Below are 27,268 nucleotides of genomic sequence, written 5' to 3'. Positions count from 1 at the left end.
ATTTTAAGGATAGCTGAATAACAACCTTAATTTATTTTGCAACCTTAATTCTCCCTTGCCATGTAACATAACATATTCACAGGTTCTGGCAATTAGGATATGGATGTCTTTAGGGGCACCATTATTCTGTCTACCAAAGGTATGTGCCTAAAAAATAACATTATTTAAAGCAATTTGGAAAAAAAACATCCAGCTGTTCTTTCTCAGTCTGCATAAAATAGTCCCAGAAGATTGAAATGCTGTAAAATACAGTTTGTAATTATTAACCTGGCACTAATATACGGAATGATATGTCTATGAATGATGATTAAGAGACTAATAAAGAACATAAGCTTGAATTATGACAAACCAAAAAGAGATCCTGAAACCATCAGCTCCTGATGAAGTATCCACCTCAATGGCAGCATTCTCTCTGTACTAATGGCCTGATTTGCAACTATTACTATTATTTCCTGTTATAATTCAAGGGAACTTATGAGGTCCTCTCTGAGACTACTAAAATACTACCAAGTTAAAAATTAAATAAGTAGAATTTATGAAATCTATGCCAACTAAAACTATTTATGTTTTAATCTAACAAAGGCTTCTAATTCAATTTCTCTCTCTTTTCCTCAAAACTCTTTCTTGCTATCCTTCAAGCTATTATCTTCTTTCCTTTAGCACTTAAAACTTTTCAAATAATCATATATATATGTCCTTTACTTCCTGTAGCTCATTCACTTATTTCTCCACAAAGTAAAAGAAGAATAAATTGTGATTATTCTAATGTACCTTCTGAATTTCCTATCTAAAAAGCTTCCATTTTTATTTTGATCACCTAATATGTGATATTTATTTGTGGCATGCTACAAAATATTCTGATATTATTAAACTTAATTTCAGTTAGGAATATTATAAACTTGATTATATATGGTTTCTGGTAGGCTAATGAATTTACTAATTTATATGTGTTGTAAACAGCTACTAGGGTGGCCTCCAATGATAACTATTCTCTGATATTGATGCCCTTACGTAATCTCTTTCCCTGAACATGGATTAGACTTACTAATGTGTTTCTAATAAATACCAAATGCAACAGAAGTGGTAGGATTTCACTTCTAAAATTATACTTTTTAAATTTTATTTTTAATTTTTATAGATTTTAGGTGTATAAGTACAGTTTTGTTAAATGAATATATTGTATAGTGAAGTCTGAGCTTTTAGTTTAGCCATCACCTGAATAGTGTACATTGTACCCATTAAGTAATTTCTCATCCCTCACCCCCTCCCACTCTTCTACTCTTCTGAGTCTCCGATGTCTATTCCACTTTCTTATATCCATGAGTACACATTATTTACCTCCCACTTAATACAAGAGACTTTCTGTTTCTGAGTTATGTCACTTAAAGATAATGACCTCTAATTCCGTCCTTGTTGCTACAAAAGACATGATTTCATTCTTTTTTATGGCTGAGTAGTATTCCATGGTGTGTGTGTATGTGTGTGTGTGTGTATACATAGTATGTGTATATATATATTTTTATATACATACTTTCACACACAAAAAATACTTTCTTTATCCAGTCATCCATAGAGGGACACTTAAGTCAATTCCATTTCTTTGTTCTTGTGAATAGTGCTGCAATAAATATATAAATGTAGGTATCTCTTTGATATATTGATTTCTTTTCCTTTGGTTAGAAATTACATTTTAAAAAGATCTTTGTTTCTGTCTTTGGTGTTCTATCATGCATGATGGCACACTTTGGGGGAAGTAGCTACCATGATGTGAGGCAACCCTGTGGAGAGGTCTACAAGAGTGAACCTAGAAGCAGATTTTTGAGACCAGCCAAAAGCGACATGAATGAACTTGGAAAGTGTATTCTCAACCAGACAAGACTTGAAATGACTGCAGCCTTAACTGATAACTTGATCGTAGCCTACCAAGAGGCTTTGAGTCAGAACTACCCAGCTGAACTGCTCCTGATTCCCTAATCAATAGAAATTGTGACATAATAAATATGTGTTATGTTAAGCTAAGTTACAGCAACAGTAGATAACTAATACATGTTACATCCCCAATATAACACATTTAAGATTGTCCTCATCCTAACTCATCAGTTTTGTTAGTTTCATCTAAAGACAGAGGTAAATGAATACAAATCTACAAAAATAAGTATTTTGTAGGTCTAGTTCTTCATCATAAGAAAAAGTTCTACAGAGGTTTACAAAATTTGGAGACTGTGTTTGGGATAACCTGATTTATAAGTTTCTATAACATGAATAAACCTCAATTGAGGGTGGAGGTTCTCAAACATACAGGCAGTCTTTAGAGCAGCTGAAAAAGAGGTACAAGAAGCCTATAGAACTGTGGATCAGGAGATATATGTCCCATGTATTAAAATATTTGAGCCAGAGAAAACCAACTCTAGTTTAAATGTGAGTTCCCTCACCCCCCAAATCAGAATTCACTAAGGAAGATGTTCTGAACTTCAGGTATTGATTGCAATGGACATGCCTTCTCTATGTAGCAAACACCAAGGTGAATAGTCTTTAATTTAGAATAGTTAGCAATTTTCCCAAGAAATGGTAGGGAAATCATCTGATATATAGGATGGTTCCAATTCGGTAAACATTTATAATGTGTACTTGTCAAGCACAGAGGTTGTTAATATGAGTGAATAAAGATTAAGTTCCTGATATAGAAGAATTTATAGTTTAAAAGAGAAGTGAGACTTGTATGTTTTAAAATTAAGATTATAAAACTTGTATTATTTTCCTATTATTGGTAACAAATTACCACAAATTTAGTGACTTAAAACATCACAAATTTATTATATTACACTGGTGTTCAGAAGTCCAAAATGGGTCTCACTGAGCTAAAATAAGGTGTTGGCAGGGCTGCATTCCTTCTGGAGATTATAGAGGAGAATGTTTCCTTGCCTTTTCTGGCTTCTAGAGACTACTTGTGTTCCTTGGCTTTTTGGCTCTTCCTCCATTTTCAAGGCTAACAGCATTGCATCTTCTGAGTATGACACTACCATGTCTTCTTATAAGGACTCTTATTATTATACTGAGTGCAGTGGGATAACCCAGGATAATCTTTCCCATATCAAGATCCTTAACTTAATCACATTGGCAAAATGTGGTAAAGACTGAAAACCTAACAAAGGATCATGGTTGTGTGGCTGAATAAATTGATATTAAGAAAATGAAAAAGCAAATTCAAGACTGAGAAAAAAATACGAGACATGCATCTGATAAAAGGCTTGTGTCCAAAATAGTTAAAGAACTCTGACAACTCAATAACAAGAAGAGAATTTGATTTTTTAAATGGGAAAAATATTTGAATAGATACTTTATCAAAGAAGATATTTGAATGATGAATAATACAAAATAAAATAACAGTGAAGTATTATTACACCACTACTCAAATTGCTAAAATTAAGAAGACAATTCCATGTTTCAGCAAGAATGGAGTACAACTGGAACTCTAAGTTCAGTTTTTATAAAGTTAATACACCCTTACCATACAACCCAGCAGTCCAACACTTAGGTGTTTACTCAAGAGAAATGAAACTATGTATACACAAAGATTGTACATGAATATTCATAGCAGCTTTATTGTTAATAGCCAAAAACTAGAAACAGTTTTGTTATTATATTGTGATATAATCATATACATAAAATGGACTTAGAAATAAAACAGAATGAACTGATAAATGGAACAACATGAACCGATCACAGAAGCATTATGCTAAGTGAAAGAAGCTAGACAAAAAGACAATATATTGTGTAATTCCATTATATGAAATTCTGGAAAAGGCAAAACTATAGTGACGAAAAGCCTATTAGTGGTAACTAGAGTTAGGGGAAGGTAATTATCTACAAAGGGGAAGAAGTAACTTTTGGGAATGATGGTGATGTTCTACATCTCAATTGTAGTGGTGGTTATGGCTGTATTTTTCAAAATTCATGTATACTGTACAGTTAAAATGGGTAAATTGTATTGTATATAAATCATACCTAAACTAAATTAAAACACCTGTGTGCACACACAAACACAAATTCAATTTAGTAGTTTGCTAATCTTAAATCAATTGCACACGAAGCAATTCAGTTTGTTTTTTAACTTCCAAGATAATATATGAATAAATCTGAGCTCTTTTGGAATAGGTTTATGTATGCTAGTACTATGAAATTCAAAGGAAAATCTCCTCTGCCTGGGATTACTGGAAGAAGACAGAATTTTTGAGCTTCCTCTTAATGACATCAGAGGATTGGAATTAGATTAGAAGCGGGGACGGGTGACTGACCTAAGTGTCACAGGAAAGTAAGTCCCAACTCTGGGAGTCACTTCAAGTCCTACTAGGGTCCTTGGCTTCAGGCAAGAAAGAATTCAGGAGTGAGCCAACAGTGTAAAGTAAAAGTGAGTTTTATCTAGGAAGTATAGAAAATATACTCCACAGACAGAATAGAAGCTAATTCTCCCTTTGGAGGAGAACATCCTCCATGGTTCTTTTAGTCCCACTATTTAAGCAATGGCTTAACTATAGGCTAAACGAGGGGAAGAATATTCATATTATTTCTTAGAAAGGGGCAGTGTTTTCCTAGAATTAGGGTGACCCCCCTTTTGACTAAATATGATCAATCCGGAACTATCATGGCTATCTACAGCAAGTAAATTCGATTGAAGGATGGGGCAGGGGGTAAACAAGAATCTGCATTACTAACCAGCTCACTGATTGGTTGGTAATCTCAAAAAAATTTGAGAAACCCTGCTTTAAGATTTAGCAGATATTTTTGCTGTGTGCTGATTCTAGTATTTAGAGATCTTGGAAACCGAAGTTAGCCTCAGAGAGGTTATCTGTAATTTTGTCTTTGTCTATTAAAAAATGTTTTATCTTTACCATGTTTATTATGTATCTATAATTTTCAATGCTTGTATTTCATAAATAAGAGTTAAAAAAAAAAAGCCAGTGTTCTTTATTAGTCCTCTCTAGAATTTATATTGTTGACTGCTCAAAGTGGCCTCTACTTGTAACAATATTTTTCAGGTTCCTTTTCTTTGCCATTTCCCTTAGCTTAAGGTACCTAAGATGTGTTACCTTGTGTTTACCATTGTTGTACAATATGGGATAAATAAAGGTGTATGTTTATTATTAAATGTAAGTGAATTATCAAATTAAAGAACAGGTTATTAGCAAATAAAAGAACAGGTTTTCATAAATTGTATTTATAAACAGACTTGTTGACTTAACATGAGGTTACGTCCCAGTAAACCCATTAAATAGAAAATAGTGTACGTCAAAATGCATTTCATACACCTAACATGCTGAACATCATAGCTTACCCTAGCTCAGAACACATACGTTAGCCTACAGTTGGGAAAAATCATGTAACACAAAGCCTATTTTATAATAAAGTATTGAATATGTCATGAAATTTATTGAGTACTGTACTGAAAGTGAAAAACAGAATGGTTGTATGAGTATTCAAAGTACAGTTTCTACTGAATGCATACTGCTTTCATACCATCATAAAGCAGAAACATCTTAAGTTGAACCATCTTAAATTGGGGACCATCTGATAATGGGTCATAATTCTCTTCTCTGAACCTCTTTTTTAGTCTCTTAATAAGCATATTAACCCTAAATCATTCTTTGTAGTATTTAGCTGCCTACTTATTATTTAAAGCCCAACACTTAATCTTACATGATTATATATGTATTTTCAACAGTGATTCTTTTCTTGCACACCGAGAAAGTATGCGACACATGATGAGAAGTTTTTCTGAACCTTTTGGAAGAGACTTGCTCAGTATCTCTGATGGTAGAGGGAGAGCTCGTAATCATACAAGACATAATGATGAAGATTCCTTGACTGTAAGTTCATTTTTAAAAAGACAATTAGTGAGAAGGTCCTGTAGGAATTTGAAGAAAATAATTACAGAAGTATATATTTATGATGATAGGATATCACTATACTTGTATTATAGATATGAGTATTATATAAAAGGGAGGACCTATTGGAAAGCTGAATCCTTGAACAATGAATTGTTAGCCATATAGAATTCCACTGTGTGCTACCAAAACATGAAGAACCATATTATAAGCCAAACTTAAACCATTATTTTTCATATACATACACACACACACACACACACACACACACACACGTATCACCTTATAACTTCTTCCTTGTCTTAAATTAGGTTAGGCAAGGAAATAACCACCCTGTCCCATACGCTTTTTTTAATACTTTAAAATAGTATCAGAAGCTACAGTTTAATGGATTATGTTTATTGAACCAGGAAACACTAATCTTTTGCATGGTTACCTTGGATCTTCAAGGCTGAGATTAAATGGTCTATTCATAGTTTTTATGGAAGAAACAAGAAGTGACAATTTTATTCCCTTTCTTGTAAGCATAGAAAGGAAACCTGTTTATAATTCAGCTGAAAATTTCTTATTGAAGATGTCTATACACATCAGCTATAACTCTGCTGATCATCCATTGGAAGCAGAAATAAATGTTTCTTGTATTTAAAACATTTATATTTAAAACACTGAATGTTTAACAAGAGAAGGAATAGGAGATATATACTAAAAAGGTAAATTTCTGTGAAACTGTAGTTTGTAAGATTCATAATTTAGAACTGTTTGCACTTTAGCGTGCTTCATATTATATTTGTCTTGCCAAAGTGCCTTTAAAATAAGTGTTAGGGGAAAAGAAGAAAATATACAGCTCAAGTAATGGTTGCATAAATGTGATGATTAAATAAGAAAAGCCAAGTAGGAAAACAATTCCAAATATAAAGGAAGGCCAAGACCAACATTTGAATGAAAAACTAAAATAATTGCAACCATGTTATCATAGTCAGGCTGCTATAACAAAATACCTTGGATTGAGTAGCCTATAAACAAAAGAAATTTATTTATCACGGTTCTGGAGGCTAGGAAATCTAAGATTAATGTGCTGGCAGATTCACTGTCTGGCGAAGTCTTGCTTTCTGCTTCATAGAGGATATCTTCTTGCTGTATCCTTACATGATGAAAAGGGCAAATAAGCTCCCTCGGGCTTTATTTATAAACCATTAATCTCATGCATGAGGGCTGAACCCTCATGACCTAATTACCTCCTAAAAGCCCCACCTATTAATACTACAGATACTCCTGAATTTATGATGTGGTTATCTTTCCTCAAAAATGCATTTAATACACTTAACCTACCAAACATCATAGCTTAGTCTACCCTACCTTAAACATGCTTAGAACACATACATTAGCCTATAATTGGGCAAAATCATCTAACACAAATCTTATTTTATAATAAAGTGATGAATATCTCATGTAATATATTGAATACTGTACTAAAAGTGAAAAACAAAATGGTTGTATGAGTACTAAAAGTGTGGTTTCTATTGAATGTGTATCACTTTCATACTATCGAAAGTCAAAAAAAAGTTAGGGCCTGTTTATGTAACATTTTATTATATTACTGTTTATTTTACATTTGGGATTAGGCTTCAACATATGAATGTGGGGGGATGGACACTTGTATTTAGATGATAGTGCTTGTCTAATTTATAGTGGCAGAAATTAGCTTTTGTCTATGATTATTAATCATTTATTAGCATAGTCTGAAATCTATAGCTAGCATCCAATAAAACTTTCTAGAAAGTGGAAATGTTATGAATGTGCACTGCCCACTAGCCACTAGCCACGTGTCTACTGAGCACTTGAAAGGTGCCTAGTGCTACTAAAACTAAATTTTAAATTTTATTTAATTTTAATTATTTTAAATTTAATTTTAAATGCCACACGTGGCTAGTGACTACTTATATGTACAGCATGATGATAGACATTCAAATACATTCCAAATCAGTTAGCTTTTTCTTAAACAATGGTAAATAAAGAGCGCTAATAATCATGTGGGAACCTATCATCTTATTTCTCATTTCTTAATCATCTCTTTAAACATTTTTTCCAAGAAAAACTGCAGTATTCATCTATCTATTAAAAGTAAGTGGTAACAAAAAAAAGTAAATGGTAATTTAGACCAATGCATTTCATAAAACATAAGTCTCATGGCTTTTTAAATGGTAATGTTGCTTGATAATATTTACTTGCATCTAAAATCAAGTAGTATACACTTTTCTTTATTACATTGTATCAATTATCTTAGAAAGCTAACACCAATACATTTTTTGTTGTTCAAACTATGAAAATCTTTTGCTAACCAAGAGCACTGAGCATTGTTCTAGGGCAGTTGAAGGGAAGTAATAATTTTTAAAAAACAGAAATTTCAGTCTATTGCACTGGGTTTTCAAAGGAACATTCAGCCTTTTAGCCAAAACTCATTTTTTACCTGTATATTTGTAATTCATACTGGGGAGATAAGGCTCTCCTTTTTCCAAGGGTGTGATATATTTGACAAGTATGTTTCTAAATATTAAGGACTTATATAATAGGAAAAATAAACTAAATTAAAAAAACAAAACAAAAAAGCAACAACAATGAAAACGTGTATCCCAGCTTGACTTTTCTAACAGTGTTTTATAACAAGAAGTGAATTTGGAGACAAAAATTAGAAATTGATTGCAGAAAATGGAAAAGTCTGCTTTGCTGCTAAGTTTGAAAAAAGCAGAATCAAGAAGATCATGGGTTTTTGAGCATAACTCAGTTTATCTGAACTTTTAATAAAAATTCATATAAAATTTTATTTTACAAAGTAATATTTTAAAATGAGTGTTTTAATTAAGCAGTGAACTATTATGCTTATGTTTTTAAGCATAATAGGTGAAAATTCATATTTCATATAGATAACTTGGTAGTTTTTTATTTTTGGTCAATTTCTGGACAGTTGTCATCTTTATCAGCTGTCATCTATAATATGACAGTTGTCATATTATAAGGGAAAACAGAGACTTATACTAGAAGTAGAAACATCAACTGTGCCATTTTCTTGTGTGTATATTATTAGCATTTTTAGTCCATGATTTCTTTATAGGGATATTTTTAATAGAAGCTAGTTGTTCATTTTGTAAGGATTAGTTTTGTTTAGAATTAGATTATTTATAAATTTATTTAACTAGGTACTTTTTAACTCAAGCTATGACATTTAGACTGAGTGATGGTGCCAGAATCAATCTAAAATATGTTTTTTCTTTAAGTAAAAAGAAATAGAAATAGAAACTCTATTGGTGCATCTAAAACACTTTGGAAACTACTAGATGTACATTATAAATATATATAATCTGATATCATTTATTATAAAATTTAATAGCACACAGTTTTCTATATTTTTCAACATAATATACACAGAGGAAATACTGTATCACTGAACTTTATACTGATAAATTATTATATTATGTATATTGTGTATAATACATTATCTATTATGATAAAACTTTATCACTGAATGATAAAACTTTATACCTTTTACTCAGAAATTCAAAATTTATCTTAACATTTAACACTTCCAAGTAGTGAAAATATTTAGTTTGTATATAATTAAAAATTTTTCTTTTAGACATGGACGGCTGAATAAAAAAGAAAAAAAAATTTTTTTCTTCATCTGTACCTGTTGAAGAATACAATTTGCGAACTATTAATTTTGATTTCATCTATTATACTTAACATTGTTTTGCCTATCAAAGACACTAAATATTTTTAAATCTATGTGATCATTTCTGAAGTCTATATTAATTTCTTATTACATAAACTGGTCCTTAGGAGGTGTTAAATTTTTTTCCCAATACCTCTACTGATCTTTTGGAACTGTATTAATGTATACAAAATTTTTATTTTTAATCAATTACAGTAAAATTAACTGTTCTTTAAAAAATATGGAATTGATCAGTCTCAGTGGCTCACACTTATAATCCCAGCACTTTCAGAGGCCAAGGCAGGAGGATCACCTGTGGCCAGGAGTTTGGGACCACCCTCAGCAACGTAGTGAGATCCTGTCTCTACAAAAAATATAAAAATTAACTGGGCATGGTGGCATGCTCTTGTAGTTCTAGCTATTCAGGAGACTGAGACCAGAGGATCACTTGAGCCCAGGAGTTCAAGCATGTAGTTAGTGAGCTGTCATTGCACCACCGCGCTCCAGCCTGGGCAACAGAACAAGACCTCGTCTCTTAAAAAAAAATTATATAAAAGGAATAGTCGAACAAAGGAAAGATGATTTAATCGTTGTAACTTATGTTTTAATTAATTTTGGCATGGATTTGCATTTCCTTGAGAAATGTTTATTTTACTCCCTAGCAAATATTTTTTCTTTGAACTACCTTTAATAAATACTAGAGTAGTCATATTTTCAAGTGATACATGGCCTCCCGACTTGCTGCCAGGCTTTTATCAGGCTCTACAGTGAATAATAATCATATAACTTAAAATATATGTTGAATTCTTTTTGATTAAAAGGTTTTGTAATTTTGGTAGCTCTGAGCTATGTGGTTATGCAATGCATTTTTTTCTTTTTCAGGGATTAGTATATAATAAATATTAAAATTAATTGGATATTATTTTTCTAGGCAACGAGTTGTTCTCTTGTGCCTTTTGGCAGTTTTGGTGGTATGGTTCGTATCATGAGATACAAACAATTTTTGCAATATTTTCTAACAAATATTTATTTTCATTAACTCAGGCAGACTGAATTGGCATCCAGTCTCACTAACTTTCATAATGGCTTTTTAGTATTTGTACTGAAAACCTGTTTTATGTATTAAGTTTATCACAGAATGTTTTAGCACATGTTTACCAAAGCAAATCATGTCAACATATATAAAATCATTATTGAAAAATAAAAAGTAGATTTTAATAGATGAATATTTTCTTGATTTACAAAACGGGTCATCATAGTTGTGTTTGAAAGTTGGAGACTTCCACATGCTTATGATGACTTTCTTAAAGGTAAAACATTACAAAACTATAGGTAGATAAGCACAACATTTGGGAAAGCTCAGCTTGGCGGGCTTTCTCTTTGTTGCCAGTTTGTCCATGTTGCTTTTCCTTGTTCATACACTTGAATGCCTACTTTACAACCAGCATTTCTCCCACCCCTTTTTCTTTGGGCTTTGATGCTGTGTCTGTGATGCTAGTTTCTAACACACTAAAAGCATTCTGAGAAGTAGCAGAGAATACTATGAATCTGGAACATTTGTATTTACATTCTCATGAAAAGATTTTTTTTAATTCTTTATTGCTACATTTGAACCAGTTAATTGCCCTGAATTTTGTCATATAGGTATAATATTTATCTCTACTGACCAGAGTTTTTAGTGGTACAAATGACCAGAAAAAGAAAAAAGCAATTATAACAGAGTTGTCAGCAAAATGATCAGAAAGTTCCACATGCTGTGGGAGCAAAGATAGAAATAAGCACTTAATCCAGACCTTTTGAGCTGTGGTGGGGTGGGGGTGAATCAGAGAAGACTTCATGAACCTTAAGAATTAGTAGGAGTTAGCCAGAAAAATCAGGGAGAGGAAAGGAAGAGTATTCAGCACAGAGGAAACAGCATGTGCAATGACCTGGCAGTTAGGGAGCTAAAAGATGTTTAGGATGTTTAGAATATGAGTTGAACAGTAAATATAGATGAGGATAAGGTGGTAACGAGAGACTTTTAGGCCTTAGAGCAGGGGAAGAGCAGGGGAAGCAGTTGATAGACTTTCATCAAAATGGTAATGAGTCAGATTCTCATTTTTAAAAGATCATTATTGCCTGCAGGAGACAGAAAGATTAGAAGGGACCACCATGGAGGCAGGGAGGCCAGAAGGCTGTTGAAGCATTCCAAGTAAAGTATTAGTGATGGCCTCTACTTGGTAATGGCTGTGGTAATAAAGAAATTATTTCATTTGTGAAAGAGTTAAAGAGATGAATGGATAGAACTTGGTGATTGATGTGGTTGAAGGAGCAGTAGAGAAGGAGAAGGGAAGTATCCCACCCATTTTTCTGGCCTGAGGAATTAGGTAGATGGAAATGCTACTGAGCTAAGGCATTGAGTCAGTACAGATACAAGAGTGGGAGTGGTCAAAACTATCATTTTGAGTGTTTTGCATTTGATCCATCTCTGGGTTGTACAGGTAGATTTGTCTTGTAAACAGTTTGTATATATGAATTTGAGCTGAGCTAAAGATAATTTGTACATTCATTCAGCAAATAAAGTACTCCTAGGTGCCAGGAATTATTTTCTAAGTATTGAGGATATAGTAGTAATTAAGACAGAGAAGATAGCCCTGTCCCTACAGACATTATTTTTATAAAGTGGGAAGACAGACAATAAACAACAAAATAACTTCACATAGTCGTAGTACTCTGAAGAAGATGAAGCAGGGTAATGATATAGAGGCAGGTGGGAAGCAGAGATTACACAGATGACCAGCAACAGCTTTTTTTCAGGAGGTGACTCCTGAATGATGAGAAGGAACTTACTATGCTAAAAGTCAGGAGGAAACATTGAAGGCAGAGAGAAGAGCATGTGTACAAAATTCCTGAAGTCCTTAGAGGCCTACTGGAGTGTCTCAACTCCAATTTGTACCCCTACTTTTTCTCACTTCAGGGTGTTGGGTCACCCCAGAACAAGTACAGTTATATCTTTTGATGGTTGATTTGACAGTGATTTGAGAAAAGGGCAGAATATACTCAAATGTCTAATCTTTTCCTCCCTTTCCTTTTCTCCTTTGGGCTAACCTTTCCATCTCTCATGAATTATGTCTGATGTAGGCCCTGATTCTCAGCTGAGTGTTGAAACAAAATATTCAGAATATTTTCAGGATTGTTTTTGAATCTCTGAAATGCAGGTTAATTATACTTCAGTCCTTTTTGTACCCAAAGATATATTGGTATGTCTTAAATGTGCCTTTGCTATTCCCTACAATATTAAGTACAGATTCTAAAGTGGAATTTGGTTTTCCTTTCCCATCTATTTCCCATTATTACTATCAGTAAAAACCCACTAGAAGGCAGAGACAGAAGCAAGCCTTTGATAATTTCTTATTTAGACCCAGCTTGGCACATGGTAGAGCAATCTCCAGAAGGACCGAAATACCAACACTAAACCACAGTGCCTTGGGATTCAGAACTCCTCTTCTGAGCAGAGGAGTTTCTTGAATCAACCAACTCCCTTTGTTTTATAATAGTTGGCAACTCATTAGGTGACATACTAGAATATGTGCTTTACTTTTATTTTCTGGTGAGTGTTCCAGTGATAAAACCTAAAATCAATAGCATATTTTTCTAGACCAAGGTTTCTCAATCTCAGCACTACTCACATTTTGGGCAAGATAATTCTTTGTTTTGGGGGTTGTCCTATGCATTGTAGGATGTTTAGTAGTATCCCGGGCCTCTACCCACTACATGCTAATTGTACACCCTCTTCATTTGTGACAACCCAAAATTACGTTTTTGCCAAATGTCCCCTGAGGATCAGAAACAATCTTGTCTGAGAAATCATTGTTCTAGAGGAATTCTTAACTGTTCTTCTGAAGAAGCATACCTCATGTTTAAGGGTATGGCCTACTGATCCTTCAGTAGGCAGCAAATTGAAGGCATATTTGTAAAGTGGATTGACCTCTATCACCTGGACCCTACTGAGGAGAGGAGGTTTGGCCTTCTGAGGGGCAACTTCTATCAACCATGTGGTATCAGTGGAGGCGACACTGGCATCTTGTTCCCAAGTTTTATTTGCATGGGGGTGTATTGAGATGCAAGAAGGAAAAATTTGAAGACTATCCTATGCTAGAGCTGTTCCAGTCTAGAATATATCACTCAGTATTTAATATTAACCAAATTATGTTTTGAAAAAGCTGATGAATAATATATATGTAATTATACGTACTTGCATGTATATGTATATATATACACCGGTGTATATATGTATTTGTAGTGTTACAATTCCCTAATCATTTCTATGTTGGCTGTTTGGGATTTTACATATGCTTCAATTTTCTCTTTAACAAATCACTTTCATTGTATGGTCCTTAAATTATCTTTGCCTGGTTGATTACTACATGAGATCTTACTAAATGAATTGAAACAAAAATTTCAGCTGTGTTGGGAAGATTTATTTGCTTATTTTATGTTATACTTGTAGTTAATAACATACTTCCTAATATCCTGTAGCGTACAGATGTCAACCCTTTTCAGGCAATGGACCGAATGATGTTAAATATGAGAAACAGTATGCAGGAATTACAAAGAAATTTTGTAAGTACTAAAAATAAAGTGCTGAGAACATTGTTTTCTGTTATTGGTATACTCTACGTTATAGTGGCTTTCAAACATTTTTTAAACTACAGTTCACAGTGGTTATTAAATATATCTTACATGATTAACCCAATAAGCAATACTTGCATACTTTTTAAATATACCTGAAACAAAAGTTTTGTTAAAAAATGACCATAGTATTTACAGCGTGTGCTGATATAGTCTATTTTATTTCATGTTTTAAAAATCCTGGTTACAATCCACTAACTTGATTTTATAACCTATAAGTTTGAAAAAATAACATTAGTTAACTTTCAAAATTACAAAAAATCAACCTCAAAAATATTTGTTCTACTGAAAGTCACTATTGTAAATGAGCATTTTATGTGAATTTGAATGTTTTTATTATTTATAACCTATCTGCTTAAAAGGACTTGTAGTATCTAAGGGAATTAAGTTTTTAGTGTTAAAAAAACTCTGAAAAACACATTTCAGAAATGATGTTTAGATACTGACTTAGATTCATACAGTCCAAATACAAACTAGTACTGAAGTAACATTCTTACTTTTCTACTCATAATATTAACATAAAAAAATCACTTGATTCTATCTGAAGAAGACCTATGTCATTCTTATCAACCAATTTGGAGTCTATGATCATTTCAAAATGCCCAAATCTATCTAGGACATTACTTATTTTAGTAATGTAGCAGTCTGATACAGGAGGTATGAAACTTCTTGGTGTATGTTTAATTGGCTCTACGTTGGCAATATTGCACATAAGAGTCAACCACTAACTATAGAAGTATCACAGGTTTCATGGTATAGCACCTTTATTGAAATCTAAGCTACAAGAATCCAAAGACTTATGGATCTCTGACTGAATCGCATATTAGTCTTTACAATGAGAGTGGGAATAGTACCTAGAATAGAATGATCTCAATAGAATGAAGTTAGGACCTGACCTTGCTGGAGGTGCCATTTGGATACATGATATTGGTAGTATGATATCCTCTGTAGAACTTATAGCTAGTGTTGTTACTTACATGAACTTTCTAGCCATAATTCTTTGTATATGACTAGACTCTGAATTTACAATTTCTGTTTACCTCTAGGGTCACCTTTCAATGGATCCAAATGGACATTCATTTTGTTCTTCCTCAGTTATGACTTATTCCAAAGTGGGAGATGAACCACCAAAGGTTTTCCAGGCCTCATCTCAAACCCGTAGAGCTCCAGGAGGAGTAAGTATTTTCTAAGCATTCTTAGAGCTTTATAAAGTGGTGGGAAGACATACCGTATTTATAAAATTTTAATTATTAAAATTTGATCTGGGTTGGGCACGGTGGCTCACACCTGTAGTCCCAGCTACTTGGGAGGCTGAGGCAGGAGGATTGCTTGAGCCCAGGAGTTTGAGGTTGCTGTGAGCTAGGCTGACGCCAGGCAACAGAGTGAGACTCTGTCTCAAAAAAAAAATTTTTTTTTTGATCTGGTACAGGGTGGGTGGTAGGAGGGAGGAGAGGGAGTCATGGGTTTGGGGCAGATAAGGCAGTGCTCATTGTGAAAACCATTAAAGCTCAACTCTGTTTATTTAGTTTGTGGCAATTTTCCCCCCTCCCATGAGGATGCCTTTTTTTCATGTAAATATCTATTGATTTTTATTATCTTTATATGTTGACAAGGTAAATAACCACTAAAAGAAGCCTTTGTTCACTTTTAAGTTTGTGTAAAGTAAATTAATTTTTAATTCATGAAATGTTTCAAATATACAGAAAGGATATACAGAATAATATAATTAATATCCATATTCCTGCCACCCAATTTAGTCATATAACATTTTTCTCTGTAGGCTTCAGGTTGTCTCTTTTTTTTTGTTTTTTTTTTAAGCAAAAATGCTATGGATGCAGTTAAAGTTTCCAGTGCACTCCTCCGAGGTCCCCCTTTTATTCCCTCCCTAGAGATAACCATTTTCCTATATCTAGAGTGTATAATTTTTCTGCATATTTTTATAATTTTATTACTATTAATAATATGCATTATAAAAATATAATGGATTATTTTGCAGGTTTCTAAACTTTATACAAATGGTATCATATTGGATGTGTCCTCTGCAATTTGCCTTTACTCAATAATATGCTTCCGAGATTTATTCAAGTTGATATATATGGCCCTAGTTTATTTAACTTATGTATAGTATCCAAAATACGAATATACCACGATTTTTTATTCATGTTCTATTGATAAATATGTAAGTGTGTCTAATTTTCTAACTAAAGTCACCCTCATACGTGTCTCCTGGTGCAAAGGATCTAGGATGGTATTGCTGGCTTGAAGGTTATGTGTGCATTCATCTTTACCTAGAAATTAGCAAGTGACTATCCCATAGTGAGTGAAACTGTTCACTTCCACTGTGGTATGACAGTTTCCATTTCTCTTTTCCTTGTTAGTAAAATTTTTGGTTTACCAGTCTAATAAGTGTGAAGTAGTTCATTTCTTAGTTCTCACATTTGAAGATACACTTCTTAATGGTGCTTTCGCTACAATTCTGTTAGTGTCATCTTGGACATTTTAATTTTAACTTGCTAGAAGTGACAGAGTCTTACTTGTAAACAGAATATAATTGTAGATTTCCCACAGCAAATCTTGTTTCTCATCCTTGGTTATCATACATATCCTAATGATACTTCCATGGAGTTGATAGGTGGAACTTATGAGATTCTAGCCCGTCAGCATGACTGATGAATAATTAGTTGCCCTTATTTGTAAGCAGTCCATTTTATATAATTTTTATTCTTTGTTTTAATATTTGATTACAATTTGGAAAAAGGTTAGATTGTATTAGTTCTATTTGCCCTAGAAATTTTCATTTTAGACAGCTCAGGAAATATTAAAGACTTACTACCATAATGTTATTGCAAGTTGATAGAATTGAGTACAATTATTTTTAGCACAGTAGATCTCTAAGTCTTTACCTCAATAGGTAAATAGGCCCTGAGGAATTTAGAATTATATCCATTCTATGTATATTTAAATAATAACTATTTTTTATTTTCTTTATTTTCATAGATAAAGGAAACCAGGAAAGCAATGAGAGATTCTGACAGTGGACTAGAAAAAATGGCTGTTGGTCATCATATCCATGACCGAGCTCATGTCATTAAAAAGTCAAAGAACAACAAGACTGGAGATGAAGAGGTCAATCAAGAGTTTGTCAATATGAATGAAAGTAAGTTATCACAAAAAATAGTGTTCTTTTTCATAATAAAGCTATACTTACAGAACTTGATTAATATTTTTTGTAGAAACATGTCATAAGATGTAGTTTCTGAATAATATGTGTAGGGAATACCTTGTCAAAGAAATAAAATTGTGGTTTCATTATTTCATAGTAGATCTGTCTTTATAGTGATTTTTGGCATTGTGGAATATCATTTATTTTTATTGTTTTATACTTGGAAAATGGAATCTTTTGAATTGTTATTTAGTAATGCTATCAATATGCAAAATGAGTTTTAAAATATTTTTTTCTGATTATGAAGGAAGGATATTTGAAAAGTTTGAAGACAAAAATAAAAATCATCCATAATCCAACCCAAAATAACTACTATTAGTCTTTTAGGGTATTTCTTCTTAATAGTTTTGTGTATATATTATTAACAACATACATATTTCTTTAAAATTAATATTTTGCTATCTATGTAGTTTATATTGTGTTTATTTTAATTCACCATTATAATTTTAAACAGTCACCTAATATGTATTTTTTCAAAAACATTCTAAGCTGTTACCTAAAATTTTTATTGTGACCTGGGTAATTAAAGAGACAAAAGGCAGGGATAGGTGGGTTCCATTGACTGCCTGCCTGCTTCTGGTCAGTCTTTGCTCTCTGTGTCCAGAGTGCGGAGCCCGCCTGGGCAGAGCTTAGCCTCGTGGGAGATTCCCTTTAGTGGCTATAAGGCAGAGAGACTTTACGTCCACCACGCTCCAGTGTCTTGTGGGTGAGCCTTTGGCTCCAAAGTTTCTGTCCCCGCCTTGGGGGCAGAGCTGAGATAGGAACTGTTCCCATTCCTACCGCTTATCTCCACCTGTGCAATTAAAGAGACAGAAGACGGGGTTCCCTGGGTTTGGCTACAGGCTTGCCGGCTTCAGGCCAATCTCTATCTGCACAGGTCTTCTGCGCTCGGTGTCCAGGTCCTGGAGTTTGCCTGGGCAGGGCCGAGCCTTGTAGGAAGCAGCCTTTGGTGAATACAAGACAGAGAGACGTTACAACCCACACACTCTGGTGACTTGGAGCTGGGCCTTCGGTTCCAAAGTCTCTAGCCCCGTCTTGAGGGTGGAGCTGAGATAGGAACTGCTCCAGTTCCTGCCATCTATTTCCACCTGTGTAATTAAGAGACAGAAGACGGGAGGCCGCCGGTGTAGCCCGGAGACCAGCAGGAAGGGTAGGGTAATTGGCTGTTTCCCCTCCCCTACATCTCGGACTGCTGGCTCCCCAGCGGGTTGAGAGACCTGCAGACACCACCCCAGCGAAGGCTGCTGACAGAGAGCAACTCCACCTACTGGCTCAGAAACTAAACAAGACGTGTGAATACCCAAACGAAAACCTAAAGGAAAGAAACAACAACCGAGCAAAATGGGAAGAAATCAGCGAAGGAACTCCGGAAATATGAAGAAACAAACTGAAAACACACCCCCAAAGAGGAGCACCAGCCCCTTAGAAACAGACAACAACCAAAACCTGGCAACTAAAATGACAGAAGAGGAATTTTGAATGTGGATCATAAGAACACTCATTGACCTGCAACAACAACTCAATAACCAACACAAAGAAACCACAAAAAGCCTCCAGAAAATGGAACAAAGGTTCACTAAAGAGATTGACACAGTGAAGAAACCTTTAACCGAAGTCCTGGAGATGAAGAATCAACTCAGGGAATTACAAAATACTGTGGAAAGTCTCAAGAACAGGGTAGATCAAGCAGAAGAAAGAATCTCAGAGATTGAAGATAACACCTTCCAATTAAATAAATCAGTCACAGAAATACAACAGAGAAACAAGAGAAAAGACCAAAGCCTACAAGAGCTGTGGGATTATGTGAAAAAACCTAACGTGAGGGTCATAGGGTTAGCAGAAGGGGAGGAAGACAACACTCAAGGGCTGGACAAGCTTTTTGAAGATATAATAGAGGAAAATTTCCCAGGCCTTGCTCAAAATCTCGATATACAAGTTCAAGAAGCCCAGAGGACCCCAGGGAGATTCAATGCAAACAGGAAGACGTCACGTCATGCAGTCATCAGACTGACCAAAATATCAACTAAAGAGGCCCTTCTAAGAGCTGTAAGAAGAAAGAAGCAAGTAACCTACAAGGGAAAGCCAATACAAATAACAACAGACTTCTCTAATGAGACCTTACAAGCAAGGAGAGACTGGGGCCCCATTCTCACTCTTCTGAAACAAAACAATGCCCAGCCTAGAATCCTATTCCCTGCAAAACTAAGCTTCATATATGAAGGAGAAATAAAGACATTCCCATACAAGCAAAGTCTCAGAGAATTCACCAAGACAAGACCAGCCCTACAATAAGTACTCAAAACAGTGTTACACACGGAACACCATAATAGAAACTCACGAATATAAAAAGAACCAACACCCAAAGATTAAAGGCCAGATATCTCTATGGATCAAGAGAGAAATGAAAGCAACAACATCCAACCCAACAGAATGAACAGTAATCTACCTTACCTATGAGTTCTCTCAATAAATGTGAATGGCTTAAACGCTCCACTCAAGAGACATAGGCTGGCTGAATGGATAAGAAAATACAGGCCAAGTATATGCTGTCTTCAGGAAACACATCTAACCTGCAAGGATGCATATAGACTAAAAGTAAAAGGATGGAGATCAGTATTCCAGGCAAGTGGAAGCCAATAGAAGGCTGGCGTGGCAGTTCTAATTTCAGACAATTTAGTTTTTAAACCAACAAAAGTAGTGAAAGACAAAGAGGGTCATTACATAATGGTGAAGGGCACAGTTCAACAAGAAGAGATAACAATTTTAAATATATATGCACCCAACTTAGGTGCACCCAGTTTCATAAAGCAAACCTTACTGGATCTAAGCAAATGGATTAATAGCAACTCCATAATCACCGGAGATTTCAACACCCCACTGACGGCTCAAGACAGATCCTCCAAACAGAAAATTAATAAAGAAATAATGGACTTAAACAGAACTCTAGAACAATTGGGTCTGACTGACATCTACAGGACATTCTACCCAAAATCCACTGAATATACATTCTTCTCATCAGCTCATGGGACATTCTCTAAGATTGACCATATCCTAGGACACAAAGTAAACCTCAAGAAATTTTAAAAAATAGAAATCATACCATGTATCTTCTCAGATCACAATGGAATAAGGGTAGAAATCAACCCTAACAGAAACTCACATTTCTACACAAAAACATGGAAATTAAACAACCTCCTACTAAATGATTGCTTCATAAATGAAGAAATCAAGATGGAAATAAAAAAATTCTATGAAGAAAATGACAATGGAGAGACAAGTTATCAACTCCTCTGGGACACGGCTAAAGCAGTTCTGAGAGGAAAGTTTATCTCCATAAATGCCTATAACCAAAAGTCAAAAAGATCATAAATAGACAATCTAATGAAATGACTCAAAGAGCTGGAAAAAGAAGAACAGACCAGCCCCAAACCCAGCAGAAGGAGTGAAATCAACAAGATCAAATCAGAACTAAATGAAATTGAAAACAGGGAAGCTATTCAGGAGATTAACAAAACAAAAAGTTGGTTCTTTGAAAAAATAAACAAAATTGACACGCCACTGGCTAAGCTAACGAAAAGCAGAAAAGAGAAATCTCTAATAAGCTCCATCAGGAATAAAAAAGGAGATATCACAACTGATCCCAAAGAGATACAAGATATAATTTATGAGTACTACAAAGATATTTATTCACACAAACTGGAAAATGTGGAGGAAATGGACAAATTTCTAGAAACACACAGCCTCCCTAGGCTCAACCAGGAAGAAATAGATTCCTTGAACAGACAAATCTCAACAGCTGAAATAGAAACAGCAATTAAAAATCTCCCTAAAAAGAAAAGTCCTGGTCCAGATGGCTTCACACCTGAATTTTACCACACTTACAAAGAAGAACTAATACCTGTCTTGCAGAAACTATTCCACAACATCGAGAAGAATGGAAACCTCCCTGACACCGTTTATGAAGTGAATATTACTCTGATACCAAAACCAGGAAAGAATCCAACAAAAAAAGAAAACTACAGACCAATATCCCTAATGAATATAGATGCAAAAATTTTCAACAAAATCTTAGCTAACCGAATCCAGACGCGTATCAAAAAAATAATCCATCATGACCAAGTGGGCTTCATCCCAGGAATGCAGGGATGGTTCAACATATGCGGATCTATAAATGCAATTCACCACATAAACAGAAGCAAAAACAAAGACCACATGATTCTCTCAATAGATGCAGAAAAAGCTTTTGACAAAATTCAACACCCTTTCATGATACGAACACTCAAGAAAATAGGCATAGAAGGGACATACCTAAAAATGATACAAGCCATTTATGACAGACCCATAGCCAACATCATACTGAATGGGGAAAAATTGAAAGCCTTCCCACTTAGAACTGGAACCAGACAACGCTGCCCACTATCTCCACTTCTATTCAACATAGTACTGGAAGTCCTGGCTACAGCAATCAGACAGGAAAGTGGAATTAAAGGTATCCAAATAGGGGCAGAAGAGACCAAACTTTCACTGTTTGCTGATGATATGATATTATATTTAGAAAACCCCAAAGATTCAACCAGGAAACTCCTGGAACTGATAAATGAATTTAGCAAAGTCTCAGGATACAAAATCAATACACAGAAATCAGAGGCATTCCTATACTCCAACAACAATCAAATCGAGAACCAAATTAAAGACTCAATACCCTTCACAATAGCAACAAAGAAATTAAAGTACCTAGGAATATACTTAACCAAGGAGGTAAAAGACCTCTACAGGGAGAACTATGAAACACTGAGGAAGGAAATAGCAGAGGATGTAAACAGATGGAAATCCATTCCATGCTTGTGGATCGGCAGACTCAACATCATTAAAATGTCTATACTACCCAAACTGATCTACAGATTCAACGCAATACCTATTAAAATCCCATCAGCATTCTTCACAGATTTAGAAAAAATAATTTTATGCTTTGTATGGAACCAAAGAAGACCCCGAATATCAAGAGCAATTCTAGGCAACAAAAACAAATTAGGAGGTATTAATATGCCAGATATCAAACTATACTACAAAGCTGTTGTAATTAAAACAATCTGGTATTGGCACAAAAATAGGATTATTGGCCAGTGGAACAGATGTGAGAATCCTGATATAAAATCATCCTCATGTAGCCATCTAATCTTTGACAAAGCAGACAAAAACATACGCTGGGGAAAAGAATCCCTTTTCAATAAATGGTGCTGGGAAAACTGGATAGCCACTTGTAGATGGTTAAAACAGGACCCACACCTTTCACCTCTCACAAATATCAACTCACGCTGGATAACAGACTTAAATCTCAGGTATGAAACCATTAGAATGCTAGAGGAAAATGTTGGAAACACTCTCCTAGACATCAGCCTAGGCAAAGAGTTTATGAAGAAATCCCCAAAGGCAATCAAAGCAGCAACAAAAATAAATAAATGGGACATGATGAAACTACAAAGCTTCTGCACAGCCAAAGAAACAGTCATGAAAGTAAACAGACAACCTACAGAATGGGAGAAAATTTTTGCATCCTACATATCTGATAAAGGGCTGATAACTAGAATATACTTAGAACTCACAGAAATCAGCAAGAAAAAATCAAATAACCCCATTAAAAAGTGGGCAAAGGACTTGAACAGAAACTTTTCTAAAGAATACAGAAGAATGGCCAACAAACATATGAAAAAAATGCTCATCATCTCTAATCATCAGGGAAATGCAAATCAAAACTATAATGAGATATCACTTAACTCCAGTGAGAATGGCCTTTATCAAAATGTCTCCAAATAACAAATGCTGGCGTGGATGTGGAGAGAGAGGAACACTCCTACACTGCTGGTGGAACTGCAAACTAGTTCAACTTCTGTGGAAATCAATATGGAGATACCTTAAAACGATACAAGTGAATCTACCATTTGATCCTGCAATCCCGTTGCTGGGCATCTACCCAAATGATCCAATGACACTCTACAAAAAAAACACCTGCACTCGAATGTTTATAGCAGCACAATTCATAATCGCAAGGCTGTGGAAACAGCCCAAGTGCCCATCAGTCCAAGAATGGATTAATAAAATGTGGTATATGTATACCATGGAGTACTATTCAGCTCTAAGAAACAATGGTGATATAGCACATCTTATATTTTCCTGGTTAGAGCTGGAACCCATATTACTAAGTGAAGTATCCCAAGAATGGAAAAACAAGCACCAGATATATTCTCCAGCAAGCTGGTATTAACTGAGTAGCACCTAAGTGGACACATAGGTACTACAGTAATAGGGTATTGGGGAGGGGGGGGTGGGTATATACATACATAACGAGTGATATGCGCACCATCTGAGGGATGGTCATGCTGGAAATTCAGACTTGTGGGGGGAGGGGGGAAGGGCATTTATTGAAACCTTAAAATCTGTACCCCCATAATATGTCGAAATAAAAAAAAAATTTTTATTGTGAATAGGCCATAATTTATTTAAACCATACTGTATTGTTGGATACTTGGATTGTACATATATATATATATATATATATATATATATATATATATGGTTTTAATTTCTGGTATACATTAGATAATATATCATATTAAATAAATGTTTCAATTTTCTAGATTTTACATTCATTCTTTAATGCATGTAAGCCCTTCCAGTGTCATAACTCTCCTCGAACTCCTGGTCTCAAGCAATCCTCCCACCTCAGCCTCTCAAAGTGCTAGGTTTAAGGTGTGAGCCACCATGCCTCTCCAACTCTTCTCATTATAGTTTTTAATTATATTAAAATATATTAACAAATTTAATCAATAAACTTAAATTCGTTCACTAATTTTATGTTAATCAATATTGATAATTAAGCTTTTATATTTTATTACTTAAATTTTATTTATTAATAATGAAATTGTGTTAGCACTTAGTTATATATTCATCTCCTTTTTTCAGAAAGGATTTTGAATAATGTTTTGTCATAGTAAAGGGTTTAAATTACTGTATCATTTTAGAAAAAGAAATTATATTAAGATTGGAGTTTGAAAAAATTATTTATATGCAATGAGATGATGGAAGCCACAATACCTTGACCTTTAATTGTAACCTTTATAATTTTATCATATTTCAAGAAGTACTATACTGAGTACTTCACAATAATCAACATGTTGAAGAAAAATTTAATGAAGGAACACATTATCATAAAAGCAATCTGAAAGAACAAGTACTATCATCTATCTGTTGTTGTTATTATGGAAGTTAGATTACTTACTTCCTAACAATATGAATTGGACAGTCTAGCTGAGCAAATTGTCTTAAGAAATTAAAAACAGAAGCTTGTTGAGGTCAAGATAGATAGGAAGATGGTGAGAGGAATAGAATTGGTATCCACAGAAGTGCCCAAGTATATAGGAACAGCATGTTCACTGTGAGGTGACCCAGGAAGAAAGACTATAAGTCAGTATAATTGGGTCAATTGGTCCATTAGATAGAATAATATGATATCCAGGCAGGTAAAAAACAAGACCATCAAGATTCAGATCATCAGTAGAAATAGGAGAAGAACAAACAGAAAAGGAAATATTACCTTATTCAAAGACCTTTATATTTGAAGCAACTTCCTACCTCTATCTTGAGGTTGGATTGATGAAAACACCAGGCTAGAATGAAGTGTGTAGTGGGCAAGGCAGTTACTGACCATTAGTCCCTTAATGCTTATTCCCATTATTTCCCTATGTAATGTAGGTGATGCTCATGCTTTTGATGATGAGTGGCAAAATGAGGTTTTGAAGTACAAACCAGGAGGACGACAGCACAATCTAGAACACACTAGAATGCGGAGTGTTGGTCATGAGAATTCAGGATCCCGAGAACTTAAAAGAAGGTAAAATTTATTTCTAAAATTGTGTTTTTTTAAGAAAAATTAGAAGAAAATTTATGTAATTTTACTTGTGTTATCAGGAGGTTTTGATGAACATGCAATCTGTATCCACAGTATCCTTCGTGAAAGATATAATAATTTTATATTAAATTTGAGTATTCCACATATTTAATTTTGTACCTAAAACCAATAATATTTTAGGATTGTATGGTTAGTAATTCACTAGGAACTATGCTTCACAAGGTAGAGGCCAAAATTCTCTTAAGGAAAAGTGATATACTATAATGTAGTTATTCTTGTAAAACAGATTCTAATTTGAATATAGATGGAGTCTTCTATTTCACACCAGGTAAAGATAGTTGTGTCTAGAGATATGATAAGGGGAGATGAGCTACATGTGAAAGGCTTAAAAACTTTCTTAACAAGTCAAAATTCATCATTTAATAGTAAATGAAATTTTAGACATTTATATAATATGTAACAGTATGTGAAATACCATATTTCAGGTGAATTGGATATTTTGGAAAAATTTTGCAAAAACTTCAGCTTCCCTTGGAAGTCCTTTATGGAATAGCTGTAAAATATAAATGTGATAAAAACCACATATTAAAAATTATAGAGGTTTAAAAAAATTTTATAGAGATTCTATACATTTAGTACATATTCTTGAGTTACAATTTAATTTGGTTTTCCGGGGAAAAAATTGAAAACAATACCTAATTCCTATTGAAATTACATCAAGAGAGAGGCCTCACCAGGCCTTAAAACAGAAATCTGTTCTAGGCTATAAGAGAGTGGAGGATTGCTGCAGAAGGTGGAAGGCTTCAGATTCAGAGAACCAGCGATTGACAAGTGGGTATCAAGTAAATCAGAAGCCTTGTGCAGAATTTCATGTGCTAGCATCTTCTCCTTCAAAATACTTGTTGAGGAATTTAAAGCCCTAATATTTTCCATTGAATGGCTTGGAAACTTGCTCTCATGTTAATTTTAGATATTTGTCTCACTTTGGGAAATTGACTGATAAAAAGCCTAACAGTGCTAACTTTGAATATGCAATTCAGGTCCAAGTTAGAGAAAGCACATGCTCTCTATGGATGACCTATAAATCTATGGTCCAAATGGTGGCATTTTCTCATAACTAGCCACTGTCCCAAGAGCATTTGCTGAAATGATTTTATGCAATGATGAAAATGTTATGTATCTATCCTGTCCAATATGGTAATCACTAGTCACATGTGATTACACTTGATTCACACTTGATATGTGGACTGAAGACTGAATCATTTTGTTTTAATTAATTTAAATATAAATGTGGCTAGTAACTATGATATTGGACAGCATGACTTAAACTAAATAGTTAAATATATCTCATATAAAGCTGTTGCTGTCTTACACATTCAGTAAATAATCTTCCTTGTTTTTCAAAGCTGTTAAGGAACTTTTAAGATAAAATTCTTTTTATATTATAGTGGTTTTTAACATGTTTATATTGATTTAGAATCCATTGACCATTTAAAAATGGTATTGATAATGTTCATATGTATATTTCTAGAGAGAAACTTAACCAAAGTCCAGCCATTGAAAGTGGAAGAAGATCAAATGTTTTTGTGGACAAACTCAACATCAAAGGCTCACCTGTGAAAATCAACAAAAAATAAATAGCCATGCATTTGATTTGTTTAGTTTTGGTTGTTTCAACAGAGAAAGTAATGGTGCTCAGTACTACACATAAGACCAATCTCTTATTAAATCAATACTGTACGTTGTGACTTTCTTCTGATCTTTGAAAGTTCATGGAAGTGTGCTAACTTTATATTATCCCTACTTTAGGAATAAAAATTTGATTTTTAAAAATGTGAGTAAATCATTAAGTATTCTATAAAACTCTTCACTTTAAAACA

General features: G+C 34.1%; 1 protein-coding gene across 4 annotated transcripts in view; it reads left to right on the top strand.

Annotated features, from left to right (window-relative positions):
* The window catches only part of MLF1 (myeloid leukemia factor 1), a 35,156-nt gene extending 8,115 nt beyond the window's left edge, over window positions 1-27,041 (top strand). The window contains exons 2-9 of one of the 4 annotated variants that reach the window (XR_012919776.1): window positions 5,720-5,864; window positions 10,520-10,564; window positions 14,107-14,190; window positions 15,306-15,434; window positions 17,257-17,416; window positions 25,232-25,370; window positions 26,151-26,219; window positions 26,920-27,041. Coding sequence is in view for 3 of the 4 variants with exons in the window: in XM_012739764.3 (XP_012595218.1) it covers window positions 5,720-5,864; window positions 10,520-10,564; window positions 14,107-14,190; window positions 15,306-15,434; window positions 17,257-17,416; window positions 25,232-25,370; window positions 26,920-27,025 (808 nt within the window). In the remaining variant the exon portion in view is untranslated. The remainder of the gene's footprint in view (window positions 1-5,719; window positions 5,865-10,519; window positions 10,565-14,106; window positions 14,191-15,305; window positions 15,435-17,256; window positions 17,417-25,231; window positions 25,371-26,150; window positions 26,220-26,919) is intronic. The other 3 variants (XM_012739764.3, XM_012739765.3, XM_012739768.3) reach the window with 3 other exon arrangements.
* Window positions 27,042-27,268: the final 227 nt, after the last annotated feature.

Source organism: Microcebus murinus, chromosome 1 (genome assembly GCF_040939455.1).
Source record: "Microcebus murinus isolate Inina chromosome 1, M.murinus_Inina_mat1.0, whole genome shotgun sequence".
Classification (NCBI taxonomy): Eukaryota; Metazoa; Chordata; class Mammalia; order Primates; family Cheirogaleidae; genus Microcebus; species Microcebus murinus.
Note: the sequence above shows the minus strand (reverse complement) of the source record. Positions and strands in the feature narration are given on the sequence as shown.